This window comes from Euleptes europaea, chromosome 3, assembly GCF_029931775.1.
Source record: "Euleptes europaea isolate rEulEur1 chromosome 3, rEulEur1.hap1, whole genome shotgun sequence".
In the NCBI taxonomy this organism is placed as follows: Eukaryota; Metazoa; Chordata; class Lepidosauria; order Squamata; family Sphaerodactylidae; genus Euleptes; species Euleptes europaea.
The window spans coordinates 38,156,419-38,178,437 of record NC_079314.1 but is presented as its reverse complement, the minus strand read 5'-3'; the positions used below and the strand labels follow the sequence as shown (position 1 = coordinate 38,178,437).

Below are 22,019 nucleotides of genomic sequence, written 5' to 3'. Positions count from 1 at the left end.
GAGTCAGCATTCTGACCAAGCGATTTAATTAACAGCTAACTGCTTTCGTTTTCTCAATTGGCCTCTATGAGCTCATGCCACTGAGAAAACGGATATAAGGACAAACCAGCCCTGAGTCTAACTATGCACGCTTTGGGGTACAGCAGGAGAGCTGTGCTGGCGGCATCAGAACCCATTTGATTTTGGCCCTTGAGGGGGAAACTCTGGTCAAGCTGACCTTTTGGAGAAACCTTTGGATAATCTTTTGAAACTCTTGAATGCTGGAAGCATCTTTGGAAGTTGGTAACTATAAATCTGATGCAAGAAACCTTTGCCAATCCTTTTGAATCAAAAAGGCTTTTGAATGTATTAGTTAGCTATGCTAAATGGTTTATTATTTTATTGCCTATCACTTCATGAAACCTTTTTTCTTTCCTGTAAACCAGCATAAATCTTATAAATAAATTGTTAGCCTTTAAATGGATTTTGTCTTTTGATTTTGGGGATTCCAAGCCTAAATCTAAAGTGCCTTGTGTGAGTGTAAAAACCACCTACCAAAAACCTAAGACAGTTTTGGGAAGTGTGAACAGTCCTGGTTAGGTCTCAGCCTGGCAGGAAAAGTGTCACACTGAACTTGAAGCTTGGCAGGGGTTACTCTGGACCCCGTGCCTGGAGGCTTAAATTTTGGTCCAGAGTTGGTGGCAGCTACTGATTAAACTTGGGATGGAGACCCAGAGTTTAATGTTTTGTCTTTTGGGAAACTTTTGACCAAACCAAAGCAGCTCCAGCTGGTGGAGGCTGGTTAGAGCTCTTTGACATCATGCTAATTTGATTAGTTAACAAAATATTGTCGAAGGCTTTCACGGTCAGAGTTCATTGGTTCTTGTAGGTTATCCGGGCTGTGTGACCGTGGTCTTGGTATTTTCTTTCCTGACATTTTGCCAGCAGCTGTGGCAGGCATCTTCAGAGGAGTAACGCTGAAGTACAGTGTCTCTCAGTGTCAAGTGTGTAGGAAGAGTAATATATAGTCAGAAAGGGGTTGGGTTGAGCTGAATCATTGTCTTGCAAAAAGTATCAAAGGTAATGTGCTAATCATTGTCCTGTAAGTATCAAGATAATGTGCTAATGAAGGTGTGGTATGTTAATATGGAACCATTGTATCCTGAAGTGATCTGTTCTGGATTTCACACATTAACAGATCACTTCAGGATACAATGGTTCCATATTAACATACAACACCCTCATTACAGGACAATGATTAGCACATTACCTTTGATATTTTTTGCAGGACAATGATTCAGCTCAAACCCAACCCCTTTCTGACTATATATTACTCTTCCTACACACTTGACACTGAGAGACACTGTCCTTCAGTGTTACTCCTCTGAAGATGCCTGCCACAGCTGCTGGCAAAATGTCAGGAAAGAAAATACCAAGACCACAATCACACAGCCTGGATAACCTACAAGAACCATTGATTAGTTAACAATTGCGGTTATCACCAGATGTGTGTGTGTTAAGTGCTGTCAAGTCGCTTCCAACTCATGGCGACCCTATGAATCAATGTCCTCCAAAATGTGCTATCTTTTTTTATTTTTTAATGTTTTTATTCATTTTTTAAAATATGGAGTACAGAAAGGGAAAAGGGAACAAGGGGATCCACCCTACTCATAACTCCAGAGGGAGAAATAAATGTTATATGCGTTTTGTTTACATTTTTAACTTGTGCTAGTATACTCTTGTTACCGAACTGTATACTAATCCTTATCTTATACTTAAATGCTTGATTTCCTATTAATTACCTTCAACGTGTTACTTAACATTTCAATGTTGCTCAAAAAAAGAGGGATAGACACTTAAAACAATAAAATCGAATCCATTTCCGACTTACGCTTACCTTATATCTATTTCATTAAATAATACTTATAACTAATTTCCGATATACTCTGTCCTGTTTTTGCCTCTTAGTCCTGTCTTTGTTAATACTAATACTACCATTGTCCTATCTTTGACAGCCTTGCTCATGTCTTGCAAATTGAGGGCTGTAGCTTCCTTTATTGAGTCAATCCATCTCTTGTTGGGTCTTCCTCCTTTCCTGCTGCCCTCAACTTTTCCTAGCATGAATGTCTTTTCTAGTGGCTCTTGTCTTCTCATAATGTGACCAAAATACGATAGCCTCAGTTTAGTCGTTTTAGCTTCTAGGGTCAGTTCAGCTTGATTTGATCTATAACCCACTGATTTGTTATTTGGCAGTCCACGGTATCTGTAACACTCTCCTCCAACACCACATTTCAAAGGAGTCTACTTTCTTCCTGTCTCCTTTCTTCCATGTCCAGCTTTCACACCCATACTAATAGGGAATATGATGGCATGAATTAACTTGATCTTGGTGGCCAGTGACATATCCTTACACTTCAGAATCTTTTCTAGCTCCTTCATGGCTGCCTTTCCCAGTCTCAATCTCCTTCCGATTTCTTGGCTGCAGTCTTTCTTTTGGTTGATGATGGAGCCAAGGAATAGGTTCAGATAGGTCCATCCTTTTAATGACTGTTCCCCTTTCAGTAATGATCCAATTTAGGCTATATTTAGAAATTATAATTATCCCAGAATTTGTATGATCAGGACCTGTTTTGCTTTATGTTTTAAATATTTTACTGTTGTTAGTGTGTCTAAAAGCTTCTGTGCTAAACGGACATCTCTGAATAAAGACAGAATGGAGAGGATTATATTATTGTAGTCCCACCCAGGAGGAGAGGCATGTTAAACACCCCTTCCATCGTTGCACAGCCCAGTCACCAGCCAGGGATGGCAGATCTTCTTTATTGATGGCATATATATTACATGGGCCAGCAGTTGCCTGCACCCAGGTACCTTCACTGCTGCCCCTTTTCCCCCAGTGGAGCCGCTCACTACTCCAGGCAGTGTGGATCCTCTTCCTCTGACTTTATGGCACTACTCTTCTCCTTCTCACTGCTATTATCTGTTTCAGCCTCCATTCCTCCTCCTGTGCCTTCCTTTGCCTTTTCAGCAGGCTTCTCACTCCCACTCCTGCCTCGTCCTTTGCTCCTCTCCTTCTCCGCTCTTGCTTTTATCCCCTGTGATTTCATGGGAGTCCAGCCTCACCTCTCCCATGCAGCCTTCTCATGGCCTGTCAGGTCCCTCCAGCACCCTCTCACCTACACCGTCCCAAAAGGGCCCTGCACTCCTATTGGCTTTGCCAGGGCCACCCACACTTGCCCGATGACTGGCAAGTCTTTTGCTGCAGGTGGGCAGAAAACCCACACCCCAACTGGCCAGATGAGTGGTGGGCTGGAACCCCTTGCTACCACCCCTTCGCTGCCCTCCAGACCAGCATTTTCTGGGCCTCCTCCCCTCAGGTAGGTCTACATCAGCCAGGAGGCAGAACTGCCCAAAGTATGCTGTTATAGGATTTGTGCTTCGCTTGTAACTGAAGTAATTTTATCACGGTATGTTTGCCTGGCAAGCATGCTTGCTGTGAAGTGCTTAGCATGTCTAAACTAAAGGCTATCACTACACCCTGTGGCTGTGAATTCCACAAGTTATTGACACTTGGAGGGAAGAGGCACTTCCTTTTCTTTGTCCTAAATTTACAGCCTACCACATTCATAGGGTGCCTGCAAGGTCTAGTATTATAGGAGAGGCTATGCATAATTTTATAAATCTCTACTAGTCCTCCCTCCTAAATCATTTTTTCTCTAAATTAAAAAGCCACGAACATTTTAATTTTTCCACACCGGAAAGGAGCTCCAACCCATTAATTACCTTGCCAGCCTTTTCCCATACTTTTCCCAGCTCTGCAAGATTCTTTATGAGATGCTGGGACCAGAATTGTTCACAGGGTTCAAGATTAAACCACACCATATATCTTTATAAGGTTATTATGATACTGGCATCTTTATTCTCTATCTCTTTCATAGTAATTCCTAGGATAGCCTTTGGTGTAAGATTTTGAGCATCTTTTTACTCACATGAGAAATTAATGCGATGGTCTGATAGTTGCTGCAGTATTCAACATCTCACGTGATGTACTCAAACTTTTACTACAAAGCCTGTTACCATTTATGGAAGGAGAAATGCCAGAGGTTCAAGGTGGATTCAGAAAATGAAGAGGTTCAAGAGATCATACTGCAAATTTCCCGTGGTTACTGGAGCATACGAGAGAATTTCAGAAAAAAATCAGTTTAGGTTTCATAGATTACAGCAAAGCTTTTGAAAAGCCATGGTTGGTTTTAAAAGAAATGAGTGTTCTACAACATCTGATTGATTTTGAGGATTAGATTTAAATTAAGGTGGAGTCAAAATTGGAGGAAAGAACATTACCAATTTGAGATATGCAGATGACACTACATTACTTGCAAAAACATGACTACTGATGAAGGTTAAAACAGAAAGGGCCAAAGCAGGATTACAGCTGAACATCATGAAGACAAAAGTAATGACTACTGCAGGATTACACAACTTGAAGGTTAATGATGCAGAAATTAAAATTGTTAAAAAAATTATATTCTTTGGCTTCATCATCAACCAAAAGGGAGACTGCAACCAAGAAATCAGAAGGAATTGAGACTAGGAAGGGCAGCCAGGAAGAAGCTAGAAAAGATTATTAAGGGTAAAGATGGGTCACTAGCAACCAAGATCAAAGTAATGCATGCCACAGTGTTCCCTATTACTATGTATGGATGTGAAAGTTGGACAATGAAGAAAGGTGACAGGAAGCAAGTTTATTCATTTGAAACCTGTTGTTGGAGGAGAGTTTTACAGATACCGGGACCCACCAAAAAGACAAATAAGTGGGTTCAAGATCGAATCAAGCTTGAAATCTTTCCAGAAACTAAAATGACTAAACTGAGGCTATTGTACTTGGGTCACATTATGAGAAAAGAAGAGTAACTGGAAAAGACAATAATGCTAGGAAAAGTTGAAGACAGCAGGAAAAGAGGAAGACCCAACATGAGATGGATTGACTCAATGAAGGAAGCCATGGCCCTCAGTGTGCAAGACCTGAGCAAGGCTGTTAATGACCATTTTGAAGGTCATTAATTCATAGGGTCACCATAAGTCAGACATGAATTGAGAGCACATAACACACAGAAGTGGCTGTTAGTTCCAACAGACCAGAGATCCTGTATTCACCAGTCTTGGTTGGGCTCATCCTCAAAAATGTGACACCCAGTGTCTATTTCGTGGCTTCAAGGGCACAGAGGTTTCCTTATTTGTGGGGTTGAAAAGAGTGGGCTGAGCCCCCGCCTCTCATCTGAGATGGCAACTGCCACTTTGATAAGCAGCTGGTGGTTCCTCTATGTTCCTCCTCTGCACCTTGGCCTAATACACAGCTGGAAGAACAGAGGAGATACTGCCGACGCTGCATGTAGGCCCATTTGGTTAATTGGGGCAAAGAAGCACACCTTAAGATGAGCACACCATCTTCCATCACCCTGTCTGGTAACGCAGCATCTGAGCTGGATTTACACTGCATTCTATGGCTGTGTTGATTGTGCTTTGCCAGAATACAGGTCCTAAGAAACTTAGTTCAACGCAGGGAATGCTATTGAGAAAGGAGAAGATTTCTCTCATCATTAGGTTGTTTTTGGATTTTGCTTAATGGCAAATATCTGTAAAAAATATGGAGGTTACAACTAGAAAAATTTCTCATGGGAAATTTGAACATCCATTATTAGGTATTTTAAGAAATCCCTAAATCTGTGTACAAAAATATTATACAAAATAATCTGTACTGTTTATCTAGCAAAATAATAATAATGACATTAATTATTAGTTTTAAAAACAGCTGATATATTGTGATTGTGATGGTAGATCATCTAGAAATTTTAAAATATGTAGAGATGAATAGAAACAATGATATAGATTAATTCCACTGGTTTATATATACCATTTATTGATTTAATTTTTTTAGGATACATTGGATTGTTAGATAAACTATTTTGGAATCTTGTAATTTTTTCAAAGTAGTCAACTTATTTTATACTGTATGATATATTATGTATGCTTATTTTATTCTGTTTAAATCAGTTCTTGTTTTGAATTTGCTAGATGTTTCTATGTGTAGTAGTAATCTTCACTTTTTTGCTGTATTTGTTTTATCTATTTTTTATGTTTGTATTCATTATTATTTAAAATAAATAAACATAAAATTTAAAAAATATGAAGCTAAACAAGCTGTGTTGCAACAAGAAAAAATTCTCAGGGGAAATCTGATCATCCATTATTAGATATTTTAAGAAACCTCTAAAACTGTGTATAAAAATGTTATGCAAAATAATCTGCACTGCTTATGCAGCAAAATAATAATAATGACATGAATTATTATTTTAAAAAAACAGCTGACGTATTGGGCTTGTGATGGTGGATTAGAACTGGCTTAGTAGGAGACATTTCTTTATGACTACTGTGGGTCCACCAGGGGGCAATGGGACACCATAAGTGTCTTCCACAGGCAGCAGAGAATCAGCAGATGCGGTGGTGCTCGAGCGTCTCTTTACTGAAATGAGCAAAGTCCATATAGGCTTCTACATGAGCACTGTTTCCTTCACTTGTCTGCTTTTGCCCCTTCAAAACTCAGGGGCCTGAGCATGCCTCTACCTTGGTGTAGTTCTACCAGAACTGTCCAGGGCGGGTAGCCTTATCTTGCCTTGGCTCCTCCTTTAGGTCTCTCTTCCTCCATTCTCTGTGCCCTCTCAGCCTTTCCCAGCCAGCTTGCCTTCCCCTCCTCCCTTCTCTCTCCTGACATCTCCCTTTTTATACATGAGGTGTATCCATGGTGGCCACACTCAGCACCAACCCTCCATTCTCTGAGCCTTCTCCCTCTCTTAAACTCTTCCTTGCCTTGCTCTACTCCACCTGGGTTTGCATAGGGCTAGCCAGAGGCCCTAGCTGTCCCCCATGTTCCCAGCTAATGCCCTGGGCTGACAAATCTCCTGCCCCTGCTGCTATGCTCAGCTGCTGCTGGTGGAAGGGAGATTCTTCTGCAAACTAAAGGAGCTTTGACCCTAAAAAAGCTTATACCCCCCAAATCTTGTTGCTCTCTAAGGTGCTACTGAATTCATATCTGGGGCCTTTTATGCAGGGATGTTTTCCCATGGTCACCCCTGCCAACTGCTTTGGGGCTTCCATTTGATTATGCGTGCCTTTTCCGCCAGTCATATGTTGCCTCGCTCTCCCCATGCCCTTTGCCCGCATTTTCCAGATTCTGGCTAAAACAACATCTGGAAAATATGGGCAAAATGCGTGGGGAGAGTGAGGCGACCTCTGAAGGGCAGAAAAGGCATGCATCATCAAAAAGGAAGCCCCAAAGCAGTCGACAGGGGCGACCATTTGGAAACATTCCTTCATAAAAGGCCTAGGTCTTCTACTGTAAAGAGCCTCGTGGCGCAGAGTGGTAAGCTGCAGTACTGCAGTCCAAGCACTGCTCACGACCTGAGTTCAATCCCAACAGAAGTTGGTTTCAGGTAGACGGCTCAAGGTGGACTCAGCCTTCCATCCTTCCGAGGTCGGTAAAATGAGTACCTAGCTTGCTGGGGGTAAAGGGAAGATGACTGGGGAAGGCACTGGCAAACCACCCCATAAAACAAAAGTCTGCCTAGTAAACATCAGGATGTGACGTCACCCCATGGGTCAGCAATGACCCGATGCTTGCACAGGGGACCTTTACCTTTTTTACTTTCTACTGCAGACCAGCATGGCTATGCTCTGAAACTATCTTCTGTGGGTGGCGCACTCTCACTCCTGCTGAGCTCATCAGGCTGCTACTGCCTTCTTGTGAGATGCCCCACCTTGTCCTGGAGCAGCTGCTGCCTTTGGCCCAGTAGGTAGGGTCTCCTCTGGCCTCCGCTGCCGCCTCTGTGCCACAACTTCATAAATCTTTCCCATTAAAATTGGAGTTATTGATGTATAGCTTGAACTAGGTCTGGTGAACATGGAGAAAGCACAGCCAAGACCACAAACGTACCCAGACCTCCAGGGGTTTCCAGTCAGCCATAAGGAGTGGTTTAAGAAGGCAAGTTTTTGAAGCTGGGTTACGACTCCCAAAGGGCTTTGCAGCTTATTTTAAAGAGAGCGAGAAAGAAAGAAAAAACCCTCTGCTACTTTTTACCATATACTAACACCAGTGTGAAAGGAGGAAATGCTTTGAATAATTCTGCAAAGTTTTTGAAATACTCACTCTGAACTATTTAACTGGACACCTCCTAAACTCTGCCACGAGTCTATGAAAAGCAGTATCTCCACTTCAGCGTCAACAGCATATTGTACTTGCAATGTAACACAATAGAAGACATTGAAAAAGTCATATTTATAAAATTTTAAGCAAATATTTGTGCTAATGAAAGTTAAGGTTTGGCCGTTCTGGAGACTGTATTCCTCTATTTATCCAGTCTACTTTCAATGCAGGCAGCTTCCCTCTGCTGACCTGCCAAAGTTTCAACCCCCAACTTAAATGGACCCTCTATAGCAGCCAAAGAAATAATTAATTCTTTATGCTACCTGGTCTCTGTGCCTGTTTCAGCAGCCAATTTGACAGAATCCACATACGGTGATAACACTGATATAAATATAATCCTTAATGTATGGGATCAAGTAAAAAATAAATTGGCACCTAGAATTTCTCCTATAGCATCTGTTGTGAGTGACATTATGGATGAGCTGAGCCTGGAATTATATCCCTTCAGAAGGTGGAAGATTTTGGGACTCAGTGAATACAGAAATCTGATAATTAACAACCAAGTAGTCCCATATAATAGATCAAAGAGTGTACAGAACCTAGGGTTACAATATTTGAGTAATTACAAACTAAGGGTTATCTGTGTGATCTGAAACAGAATGGTGTTGTGTTGAGACCTGTATCTGAATCTGAGAAGTTGCTATTGTGTGTGTGTATAAAGTGCCGTCAAGTCGCAGCCAACTCATGGCGGCCCCTTATGGGGTTTTCAAGGCAAGAGATTAACAGAGGTGGTTTGCCAGTGCCTTCCTCTGCACAGCAACCCTGGTATTCGTTGGTGGTCTCCCACCCAAATACTAAACAGGGCCGACCCTGCTTAGCTTTCGAGATCTGATGAGATTGGGCTTTATCATTCTGCCTTCCCTCCCAAAGTTGTTATTAGCAGATGAAAAATGTTTTTCCTGAAGTATGTATACTATTTTATTGAATATGACACTGAAGTCTGATCAAATTTCTCTCCCTGTTTTCTGTAATCTATAAATACTCTAACCAATACCACTATAACCATTTTAACTACTGGAGTACCCTTGTGAGTTTCAACCCTTGTGTGGTTGAAACTCATGGTTGTGTGGTTGAAACTCATGGTTGAAACTTACACCCTTGTATGAGGGGAAGGGCTTCCAAGTCAGACTTAGGACATAAAACAGTGTGCAACCTTTCAAGTGCTACATCACTCTATTAGGCTGAATGCTGAACAGAAAATGCTTCCCTATGCTAAATGTTCCCTTCAAGCTTAATTCTAGCATTGCAGATGGGGTAGTTAGAACCCTTCTCTAGACAAAGTCTTCTGCTTACAAGGAATTTTGATTTATGGGCTAGCATTCCATTGGGTATGCCATATTCCACCACCTCATTCAGCTGTATATTTTCATCCAGCCTCATACACAGAAGCCCTACAACTCCACACCCTTCATATAATTTCCATGGACAAGCTGTATCAATTAATATTCTGAGCCTCAGCTGAATATTGAGATGCAGAGTATTCTGATACGGTGCTTCATGGAGATCTTTTGAACTAGAAGTGTACATTGTAGTATTTGTGACTGGGCTCTCAACCTCAGAACAGTCTCTATGGTAACAACCATGGAGTCCTGGGGTTGTGCTAGGAACATCAGGCCTGCAAAAGAGGATGCTGCCATCCACTGTTGTCTTTTTTTCTGGAGGCAGGAAGAATTTCTCTCTCCTCTGGTATTGATTATGGCTCCCTAGTGTAGAAGAGACTGAGTGGCTGTGAGATTTCTTTTCTTGATCTTGAGTAGAAAGCTGTGATCTCTGAGGCACTGTATGGCCTGCTTTATATCCTGGAACACTTTTTCCTGTGACACTGATCTGATTGTTGTCTGGTCAAGTCACCTGGTTTTCTAAGGTAAGCATGGAGGCAAATCTCAAGTTTGGAGACTGGCTACAACTCCCACCATCCATTTGATAAACACCTGGGCAGCCAAGGCCAACCTGTGTGAGAGGGTCTTCAATTGGCAGTGTTGTTTGTTGTCCATGAATTGGAGATATTGTCTGGGAGAGGGAAGAACAGGGACATGGATGCAAGCTTCCATTAGATCTATGGATGCTAGAAAGTCCGCTGACTTCTGTGCTTCTGCAATAGTCTTTCGGGTCTCCATTTTGAACCTTCAGTACTGGTGAAGAGGTTAGCAGACTGCCTTTTACTCTCTTGGCTTAAGGTGGAGGGAATCTAGAAAGAGATGCTTTGCTTAGGTGCCTTCTGAGCTGTTATTTCCATCTTTAGGAGTAATTTTCTTTGATAAAAAAATACTCAAGCCATTTGCTAATCTGTCGAGACACCTCTTCTTCAGATTGTTGGGAGGAGGACTGACTGGGGTGCAATGGCCCTCACTGAGTCACCCCTTCATTCAGCAACAGAGTGATGGGCTTCTTTCTCTTTTGCCCATCCGATGATTCATTGCAGAACTGTGGGATTGTGCTGCTGTTTTGGTGTGCAACTCTTCCATCACCATGATGTGATTCTGAGTTGGAGGGGCTGTGTCTCCCTTCTCTTCCCTGGAGCACTGCTGCTTGAGTCTGGCCAATGGCTTGATTTGTCAGGGCCCTCTTGCTCCACAGTCTACAAATAATAATGCCCAGTTCCCCTGCTGCCTCAGAAGCTTTTGCTATAGAGCTGTGCGCAGAATTCCTTTGGCAGGGCAACAGAGGAAAGAAACAGTATTTGATGGGGGGGAGAGAGGAGTGAAGATAGGAGTGAAAACAGAAAGTGAGTCTTTTAGCAGAAGGATTAGGGAAGGAAATAAGACTTGAAGACAAAGGCACATAAAAGGAACAGAAAGAAAGTGCGAAGTTTTCAAGAACAAAGTTCTCTTTCTATGGACTCCCTACTGAAGCAGGAAAAGAACTGAAGAAGGAGGGCTCCACCCAGGGACAGAGACCGAAACTGCAATCTACTTTCTGCCTCCAAAGGATCATGGGAGCTGATGTCCAGTCAATCAAAATTATGCTCCACAAATGGTATATGACACCAATGGACATTAAAAAGATGAGCAAAAAAGCATATAGCCTATGTTGGAAATGAAAAGAAAATGACGGGACTTATTTTCATATCTGGTGGTCTTGTAAAAAAAGTCAAGAAATTCTGGAGAAAAATCCATCAAGAAATATAGGACGGTGTTAAAATTTAGCTTTCCTCTAGACCCAGAAACAATGTTATTGGGGTTATTACCTAAAGAACTAGATTAAAGTCTTAGTGAACTCTTTATATATATATGATAACGACACACATAAGCTTTTAAAAGGTAGCCAACGCTTTCTTCGTCTAGAAGTCTTTTCAGCAGTTGTCTTGTGGCAGCTGGGCCCTACAGGAATCCCTGGGTTTTATTTGAGGCTAGGCTGACTGAGGAGGAAGATTCGGGGCAACAGACTTTTGAATGTTTACCCCTTATCATTTCAACAGCCCTCTCCGTGCTATTGCTAGATCCCAAACATAAATGTTTTGCCTTAATAATTCAATGTCATAAAAATTCCATTCCTTTGAAACACTGCCCAAATATTTAGGCATTTAGGAGAAATAATTACTGTTTACTATCCAGACAAATTCTGTATGCTTTAGAAGCTCAACAAGGCTGGCAAAGAGAGCAGTTGAGCTGTTGCTCATAAATGGGTTGAAGGGTAGCTTGGAAAGAGCCATCATTATTCTTCCAAAACATTTCATTTGTCTTTTATCACTGTCAGAACCCTCTAAGCTACATCAAGCTTCAAAAGTGAACTTAACGTGTTTGTTAAATTATACAACCAAGACCATCTCTGCTCTCTTCTTGCCAGAATTTAGATTCCCTGGGGGCAAGGACCTTTTTTTTTTATTTTTATTTTTGCTTATGAAGCTTTGTAAAGAACTACATACATTGATGATGCTATAAACATAACACTTTGTAGTTGAAAGCTAGTTTGGTATAATAGGCAGGGTAAAGGAGGATGGGAATTGGATGGCCTGCCAGCTTTGGGGCCTGAAGATTTGCAGCAGAACATTTCTAATGGAGGTCATATAACAAAAGATTAAAAAGCTGGAGAATGAAAACATAACTCTGATGGACACTCCTAGCAACAGTGACAGGATTGGCTAAGCAGCCCTGACAGTTATAGCAAATTTTCAACTGTGAGGGCATATATAACTGCTTATTTAAAAACAGAAACCTTTCTGATAGTGAGGTAACCTCACAATCCCATCGTACATGTGATTTAGAAATTCAATCAAAAGCTGCCTGTAGAACAATAAATGCGACATAAAGTTTTCCATCTTTAGGTGATGACTATTTCTAAGCCAGATTTGATAGCACTAGTGCATAGTGTAAGGTGGTACTCCCTTTCCTAAAGTCTATCTGCTCTGGGACGGAGATCTGAGATTCCTGGATCCATTTATCCAGTCTAAGGTGCAGGTGTGAAGCACATAGCTTACCTAAGACAGAGAGTGTCACGTGGGTAGCTGTGTTGGTCTGCAGCAGAAGAGCAAAATTCGAGTCCTGTGGCACATCAAAAACCAACAAGATTTCTGGCGTTTTCGAGAATCAACGCTCCCTTTGCCAGATAAGAAAGGGATCTGATGAAGGGAGCTTTAACTCTTGAAAGCTTATAGCCTGGAAATCTTGTTGGTCTTTAAGTTGCTAGTGGATTCAGACCTTGCTTTAAGACAGAGAGTAAACTAACTGGCTGATAATTAGTCTGTTGGTCTCTTGCCCCTTTCTTATAAATGGGGACAGCTACCTGTTTCCATTTATGAAGAATTATTCTTGACCTATGTACAGCAGTGAACAGGGTAGCAATTACAGAAGACCACCAATCTATATCAGCTTTTAAAAGTTTGACTGGAATCAGATCTGACCCAGGCACCTTGCCAATCTATTGATGATTGATCAGAACCTTAGTTTCGTCCAAGAAAAGTGGAACCCTGGGGGCCACGTTCTTTACCTCCAGATTACTTTCAGATATAGTCATTAAACAAGAGTTTTAAAATGTTGTTCCCAAACCTGGGGGAGAATTTCTAGGTTGCAACCCTCAGGGACTAACGTCCCTTATTCTTGTAAATAACCACCTTCCCAGCTGGCTGAGAACTGCTGAAGGAAAATTACAAGAGTATGACTTCTCCTCTCCTGCCCCCAGCCTTGTTACCTCTAGGCTTTGTGAAAGCCAAATAAATAATTAAGCAATGGATTTGAGACCTGGCCCTTCAATCCGACAGGACCTGGTTGCAGCGGTACCCTACTGCAACGCACCATACTAAGAATTTTTTGCCAACAGACAATCTCACTGACTTAGAGAGTCCTAACTACTGGTGAATTTTCACTTTGTCATATTTCAATGCCTTGCCCTCAGCTTTCCAGGAAGGCAGACATCTTTGCATTCTTTATTCCCAACAGGTTTGCCCTTGTCAAACGGGAAAGGTTGAGACAGTTGATCATGTATATTAACACTGTCCCTACTATAATGATATGTCCCCAATATATTATGCCCATTTTAATAAATTTCCAAGGAAAATCAGAGCAATTCCACTTTCCTCCTCCTCTAAAGAAATTTCACATAATGTAAAAAAAGTTTGTATAGTGGCATGCGCAATACAAAAGCAGATGGTCAAATAAGTGACCCCCTCTATTGTGAAATGCATGTGAGAATTTTGAAATATTGGATTATAATGGCACATATAAGTTTTTTATTGGTCTTGGTATTGTACGTGGCGGTTTTATTATTTTTATTAATACTTTTCAAGATGATCTTGTATCAATATAAACTGAACTGACCCACCTGACTCACCTGATAAGAAGTAATAGAGCTGGTGTCATCTGCATATTGGTGACACCGCACTCTAAGTCCCTGGACAACCTCTCCCAAAAGTTTCATGTAGATGTTAAACAATATGGAGAACAAGATGGATCCGTGTGAGATCCCACAGCATAAATACCACAGGGCCAACCAGTAATGTCCCAGCACCACCTTCTGGAACGAGCCACCCATGTAAAACTGGAACCACTGATGCACAATGCCCTTATTCCCAACCCAGCCAGCCTCTCCAGAAATCTCTCATCATAAACTTACACAGTATTCATCGACAAATTAAGGCATTTTTCCAGTTCCAGTGCAAAAAGAGTACCTGTATGCAAATAAGCATTTAGGCGTAACTTGCTTATAACTTTCGGCGTTGCTTCAAAGAGGCCGTTAAATAATAAACTACAGATAGAGCCTTATCTTTACCAAACAGCAGACAGATTAAATGATAGTCGTGAGAACAAACAGGAAAGTGTGAAATCAATTGAGTTAAAAGAGAAGAAATTATAGAAGAATATAAATCGCAACTGAATAAAAAATGGGTAAGTCTTTGCCTGTCCACATGGGCAACTCTCTGTTTGATTGGGCTGTCTAGGAGCCTGCCAAATAATTTGTTGAGGGTTAAGGCACAGTGTCTGGCTACGAAGAAAAGTCTTTGAAAGGTTGGAATGGTTAAGAATTCTAGATAGTCTTGTAGCACTGGAAAAGATGGGGTACTGTGTCCCCAGAAAGAGGGTGCACACTTACTTTTGGCATCACCACATAGTTCAAGATGGTCCCTACGTTCCAAATCTGTACGTATCTGTTTCATAATTAAAGGGAGGTCCAAGGGAAAACTTGGATAGGAAACCTGTAAACTTGAAAGTCTTTTGTCTACTGTCTTTGTCCAAGAGGATACAAAAGGTTTAAGCTCAGTCCATTTTAAAAGATCAGGAAGAAAGTCCTGATCTAATAGGAAAAAATCTGAATTTCACCACAGCTTTCCATGCTAACAGGGAGATGAAGCCAAAACCACCCTCTAAGTTACAGTTTGAGATATAATTAGGCTCTTGAAAGATGCCATGTAAAAATTTTGATTGCAAAGATTCAATTTTAGAGGAAAGTGCAGGAAACCAAATTGGAGCTCTGTAAAGCAGTTAAGATCTAATTTTTACCTTATAGACTTCCAGAGCTAATGGAATAGATTGCCCTCCTGAAAGATAAAAGAATCTCATAATTGCAGCTAGATGTGCTTTAGTGGCCTTTTCCAATACGTGGAAATCTCATTAAGGCATTTTAAAAATTACCCTTGAAGTTCTGTCACGCACACTTCCATTCTAATCCCATTAACAAAAATGCCCTCCTGAACATTTTAGCTTTGCACGTTCTGTGGAATGATAGAAGTGTGGGAGCCTTCCTGACCTCCTCAGATAGGCCATTCCACAAGGTGGGGCAACAACAGAGAACATGTATGAATGGGCAGTTGCTAACCATACCCATTTGTAGGGTGGCACCTTTAGAAGGCTTTGCTCAGATAAGCAAATCTGTCATGGCAAAGAATAGCAGGACAGGCAGTCCAACAGGTATGTGGGTCCAAGACCATGAAGGGCTTTGTAGGTGATGACCAGAAACTTGAACTGAACCCAGTAGCTAATGGGTAACCAATGGAGTGACTGCAGAATAGGTGTGATATGCATACTCTGTCTAGCACCTGATGGCCCCTGGGTTGCAGAATTCTGTACCAACTGGAGTTTCCAAGTTGACTTCAAGGGCAGATCCACATAGAGTACATTATAATAGTCGAGCCTCAAGGTCACCATAGCATGGCTCCACATGGCCAAAACTGCCAAGTTAAGGTAGCAGACCATCTTCTAGGGAAAATGGAAGATGGAATAAAGCATTTTTGCAGCTGCCTTAACTTGCTTCTCCAGCAATAAGGCTGGATCTAGTATAACCCCTATGCTCTTAACCAAGTCAGCAAATGTCAAATATCTATCATATTGCAGCATTGGACAAGCTGTTTTCATTAAGTCTCCAACTATGCTTTGTTATGGTGGATACCTAGAAATGTACTAGAATAAACCAGAAACATCAATACCGAAAATTACTGAAACAGACTGGGAATTCTGCTAGCATACCAACCATCCCATTGCATAGCAAAGTCCCTAAGTAGTTTATTGAGATGATCTTAGACCTGGTATTAAGCTCCAGGAACTGATAAGATCTGAAGACTACTCATGCTGATCATCCTAACTGGGGTTTCGGGCTGCCACAACCAACTTATGCATTACAGGCCACCTCGACATATTTATGGGTTCACGGTTTTGCACTGGCCAGTGGACAAGTGGCTGGAGAGCGTCACTCTGCCACTGCCATGGACACATCATCACATCGAAAATCACATACTGAAAGCGTAGATCCTTGCACTTTGTCTGCACAGGCCACAGGGTGTGTTCCTGAAGACACTTGGAGCTGCCTCTCTCACACCTTACATGGTGGCCCTGCTACTCTTGTGGGCATGGCTGGGTAACCATGATGCCCAAGAATCCCTGCACATTCCGCTCCTCCATATGTATAGCACATGTCCACCTACATTTATAAGCCAGTACACTCAATGTTTTACTATGGAGAACACTATTAGACCCGGGCAGCTGAGCAGAGAATGAAGTGGCTTTCAGGAATTAAGTTACATTAAAATAAAATTATCTCAATGGTTAAAGCTGGAATTATTTAGACAATATAGACAGCAAAGTCTTCATGTGATTCCCCACCCCCACCCCCCAGCATAGCAGGAGAAGAATCCTCTTAGTTTTAGTAAAAATTATTGGAGGTCTGATGTGAGTCGGGCAACATTTCTCAAGAATAACTAACTCACCAAAATCAAGGAGTCTTGAGGCATGTGACAGACTAATGAATTTATTGTGGCAGAAGCTTTAACCAGGATGCCACTTTGTCAAATGCCACCATAATGTTTTCAATCTTTTCAATGCCACAGATTCTGCTGTTTTTTGCTACAAAAAACTGACAAGGGTACTTCTCTGGAATTCCCTTTAAAAATTTTTTAACCACTTTTGTCTTCTGTGCCAATAAATTATAACAGGGGATAGTAGCTTGTACCATCAAGATGTCCTGTGGATGCCTCCACATCCTCAGCATTAATGCTTCATATGCTCATTATTATAGAAGTCTTAGTGGAACCAAAGGCCTGGTGCACACGCAAGCCTTAGATGTTAATGCAAGGCCTTTCTCACTCATGTCAAGTCATGAGTCTCCTCAAATTAAACTAATTAGAGAAATTGCACTCTCCCTGTGGCACAAGTAATATGAACATCCTCAGGAAATGCATTTTTTAATTTGTTTACAAAATGTATACCTCACCTTTCTGCCCTCTTCAAGGCTACCAAAAGGACTAAGAGACTGAAAATACACATAATAACAAATCAAAGACCATTAAACCCAAACAAAAACACACCATTCAAACAATTAAAACCAAGTTATAAACATATACAATACAATAAAATACACATACATAACAATGACCTAAAAGGTTTTTGTTGGGTGATAATTCCCCAATTACCTCTCAGGTGGCTAAATACTGCGCAGTTGCACTTAAGGAACATAGGCTTAGAGTATCCCCCTGACCAAATTTGGAAAATGTATAACCCAGTATTTCATGAAGGGATTTGTCTTGGATTGTAAATTCACTCTTTGTAAGGTTTGCATCTGTTTTATCTGGCAAATAGCCATAAATACATACATACATAACAATGACAATAAAAACAGGGCAGGAAGGCTGGATCATTGAGGGAACACCAGATGAAACTGAGACATTATCACTGGCAGAAGAAAGCAACACAAGAGGAAAGGCGAGTCTCTCTGGGAAGAGAGTTCCAGAATTTTGGTGCCATAACTGAGAAGGCCTTCTCCTGGGTTCCAAATTCACCTAATCTCAAAAGTCAGGGGCACCCAAAGCAAGGCCTTGGAAGAAGACCATAACGGTTGGGTAGGTTGTTAAGGGAGTGGGCAGTCCTTCAGGTATGCTGTTCACAAGCCATGTGGGGCTTTAAAAGTCCAACACCAGAATCTTGTGTCCAGAAACATATTGGGAGCCAGACTGATGCCCCCACCCCCCATGATCCACTCCAGTCAACATCCTGGCTGCAGCATTCTAGATGTAACCAGGGAATGCACCAAAGTGACCCGATCTTTTCTGCCCAGAAAAGACTTCAGCTGACTAGCTAGTCAATATTAGTGGTAACATCAGGCCTAAAGGCACTGAGGAATACAAAACAGGTAGCCATAGAGAAAGATGGTGCCAACCATTTGATTAGTAGGCCACAGCTAAGTTACTTTAAGCAGGAGAAACAATCATGTCTGATTTTTGACCGGCCAAATTATTATATGACTCGAAACTTACCGTTAGAGCGGTGAATACAGGTGTGTTGGTTATCACTCAGGAAAAAACCTTCTTTGCACTGACATTCATAGCTTCCCATAGTATTGACACAAATCTGTTGGCAGCCTCCATTGTTATCCAGACATTCATCAACATCTAGAGAAATAAATTTCAAAAACGGCTGTTAACATAAATCTCTATTAAAGATCACAACAAAACAAAGATATATGAAAAACGAAGACGTAATACAATCCAAAAGGACCTCAAAAAGAAATAAAACATACCGTAGATACCCGTGTATAAGCCGACCCGCGTACAAGCCGAGGTGCCTAATTTATCCCCAAAAATGGGGAAAAATTGGGCACCCGCGTATAAGCTAAGGGTCGGCTTATAACCCCTCCCCCCCCACAGGCTTACCTGACCGGCTCCTGGCGGCGAAAAGCGGCACGGGCCCAGTGGGGGGCGGCTTTCCTGCAGCCGCAGGAGGCCGCCCCCAGGCCGCTCGCGGCAGCGGCAAGTGGCGCGGGCCCGGCAGCCTCCCAGGCAGGCCCTGCTGGCTGCTCCCAGGCTGCGGGAAGGGGCGCGGGCCGGTGGCGGGGGGGGGGTGGGGGCGGCCGCGAGGCCTGCTTTGAGCAGGAGGCCCCGCTGGCCGCTCCCAGGCCGCGGGAAGAGGCGCGGGCCGGCGGCTGGGGGGTGTGTGGGGGCGGCCGCGAGGCCTGCCTGGGAGCAGGCAGGCCCCACTGGCCGCTTCCAGGCCGCGGGAAGGGGCGCGGGCCGGCAGCGGCGGGGGGGGTGGCGGGGGCGGCCGCGAGGCCTGCCTGCTCCCAGGCAAGCCCTGCTGGCCGCTCCCAGGCCGCGGGAAGAGGCGCGGGCCGGCGGCTGGGGGGTGTGTGGGGGCGGCCGCGAGGCCTGCTTTGAGCAGGAGGCCCCGCTGGCCGCTCCCAGGCCGCGGGAAGAGGCGCGGGCCGGCGGCTGGGGGGTGTGTGGGGGCGGCCGCGAGGCCTGCTTGGGAACAGGCAGGCCCCACTGGCCGCTCCCAGGCCGCGGGAAGGGGCGCGGGCCGGCAGCGGCGGGGGTGGTGGTGGCGGGGGCGGCCGCGAGGCCTGCCTGCTCCCAGGCAAGCCCTGCTGGCCGCTCCCAGGCCGCGGGAAGGGGCGCGGGCCGGCAGCGGCGGGGGGGGCGGGGGCGGCCGCGAGGCCTGCCTGCTCCCAGGCAAGCCCTGCTGGCCACTCCCAGGCAGTGGGAAGGGGCATGGGCCGGCAGCTGGGGGGGTGGCGGGGGCTGGCCGCTCCCAGGCTGCGGGAAGGGGCGCAGGCCGGCGGCGGCAGGGGGGGTGGCGGGGGCGGCCACGAGGCCTGCCTGCTCCCAGGCAAGCCCCGCTGGCCACTCCCAGGCCGCGGGAAGGCAAGCGGGCCAGCAGCGAAGGACGGCGGAAGTGGTAAGTTTCCCCTCCCCCCTCCCCTCCCGTATTGACCCACGTATAAGCCGAGTTGGCTTTTTTCAGCCCTTTTTTAGGGCTGAAAAACTCGGCTTATACGCGAGTATATACGGTACTAGTCTATCAGTATGCATTATATATTTGTCAAATATGTAAAGAACCTAACATTAGTTATACTGTTGCATAGCCCCCCTCCCCTCACCGAGACCTGTGTCTTTTGCTTCTCTAGATCATCAGCCTACGTCACAAAAAAGGTAAAGGTCCCCTGTGCAAGCACCGGGTCATTCCTGACCCATGGGGTGAAGTCACATCCCGACGTTTCCTAGGCAGACTTTGTTTACAGGGTGGTTTGCCAGTGCCTTCCCCAGTCATCTTCCCCTTACCCCCAGCAAGCTGGGTACTCAAGCACTGGGTACTATGTTACAAGCACAGATGAAATCCATCCACTTTGATATTAAAGGCAGGGTCTCTCGACTACGGCAGGTATTTCTCAAAGCTCTTTCAGATTCAGATTTATTATTAATAAATACAGCATAAGCCAGTAAAACACATGTATAATTTATACAAAAGGTAAAAAAATTATAGCAGTTCAACCAAAAACATTCCTAATTAAAATTTCCAAATAATTTATAAGAGACTAAAATTGACCAAAATATGATTTAAGCTAATTGCTTAAAACACTGAAGGACAGTGAGACACTGTCCTTCAGTGTTACTCCTCTGAAGATGCCTGCCACAGCTGCTGGCGAAACGTCAGGAAAGAAAATACCAAGACCACGGTTACACACCCCGGATAACCTACAAGAACCAATAAGCTAATTGCAATTGCCCAACATTAGGGGTCAAACTTTATAAGCTATTGCACAAAATCTGGCTACCTGTTTTGCCATCTGGGCATTCCCTTCCCAGAGGAGTCTCTTAATTCTCCCTTCATCTGAGCTGACTGTGATTTGGCTGAGCAGGGGAATGATTAGTTTACAATGAGCTTTCTCATAGAAGGAGCACCTGAGCAAAATATACTCTATAGACTCCAATTCCCCTGACTTACAAGGGCACACCCATTCTGTTATTGGAAGCTTCTTAAATCTGCCTTGTAAAATCACCGAAGGTAAGGCGGAGCATCTCGCTACTGTAAAAAGTTCTTTGCTTGTTCATCTCTATGAATGATAGATACTCTGCTGGTGCTTGAATATATCTATTTCTGACAGGAGCCAAAAAAGCTAGAGAATCTGTAAGCTCCTTCTGACATTCCATATCAAAAAGCCTTCGTCTAATTTGTCAACCTTGTGTACCTTGCTTGATCTCTATTTAGTTCCAAGAGGGAGTGGGGGGAGAAGCCGGGGCCTCTAATTCTCTGTTCAGTCTGCTTCCACCACCTAGATTTAAAAATTTAGTGAAGTAACGGCCGGAGCCCCTCTGTTGCCCCATGCATCTTCAACCAGAGAAAAATAGAAGAGAGGCCAATCCTAGACTCCATCTTTAACATGCCTCAAAGCTCTTTCAAGAGGTAACATCCTGACTGCCTGGAGACTCCAAGAAAACGTTAATTATAAGTCTTTTGTGTGACCCTCTAAATCGCCTCATACTCATGGTCATCAGTAACAACCGAAGTTTTCAGGATTGGTTATAACTAAGGCTCCCACACTCTCCCTCACAATAAAAGCTTCCTGGTGATTCAATCAGAGTCTCAGAAAGAGCCCTCAGCCCATACCCAGACCACTGTCACAGGTCTGGGCCACTTGACCCAACCCTCTTACCATGTTGGTACACAGTGAATATGAAAGAAAATATTTTTAAACATATGATCATTTTGAAAGGCATCCTGTTAAACACCACTTCTGCCTGAAATGCTGAAGAGTTATTATTAGAGTTATACATGTCCTCACTCCTTGACGTTTTGTGGTTGGCTCCACCTCCTGCTTCAGCCATTTTGTAGTGGAGCCCATCATCATGTCAGCATTTCAAAGGTGCTCACAGGCTCAAAAAGGTTGGGGACCCCTGCCCTATGAGGCTGCCATTAAAAAATTAGCCTAACAGACAGAACTAATCTATTTCCATTTATGAGCAGGTATGTCTATATAGCTCACAGGCTTAGATAGAAAAAAAGATACATAAAATACAAAATGGAAAATTCAAATAAAATAAAACATGAACAAAACAAGTTCTAATTAACAAGGTCATTGGCAAAATAGA

The 22,019-nt window shown here is 43.4% G+C and overlaps 1 protein-coding gene across 4 annotated transcripts in view; it reads right to left on the bottom strand.

The window, feature by feature from the left end:
• SCUBE1 (signal peptide, CUB domain and EGF like domain containing 1) overlaps positions 1 to 22,019 on the bottom strand; it is a 173,412-nt gene that overhangs the window by 93,545 nt on the left and 57,848 nt on the right. For all 4 annotated transcript variants that reach the window (XM_056846059.1, XM_056846056.1, XM_056846057.1 and 1 more), the window contains exon 4: positions 18,411 to 18,545. In XM_056846059.1, coding sequence (XP_056702037.1) covers positions 18,411 to 18,545 — 135 coding nt within the window. The remainder of the gene's footprint in view (positions 1 to 18,410; positions 18,546 to 22,019) is intronic.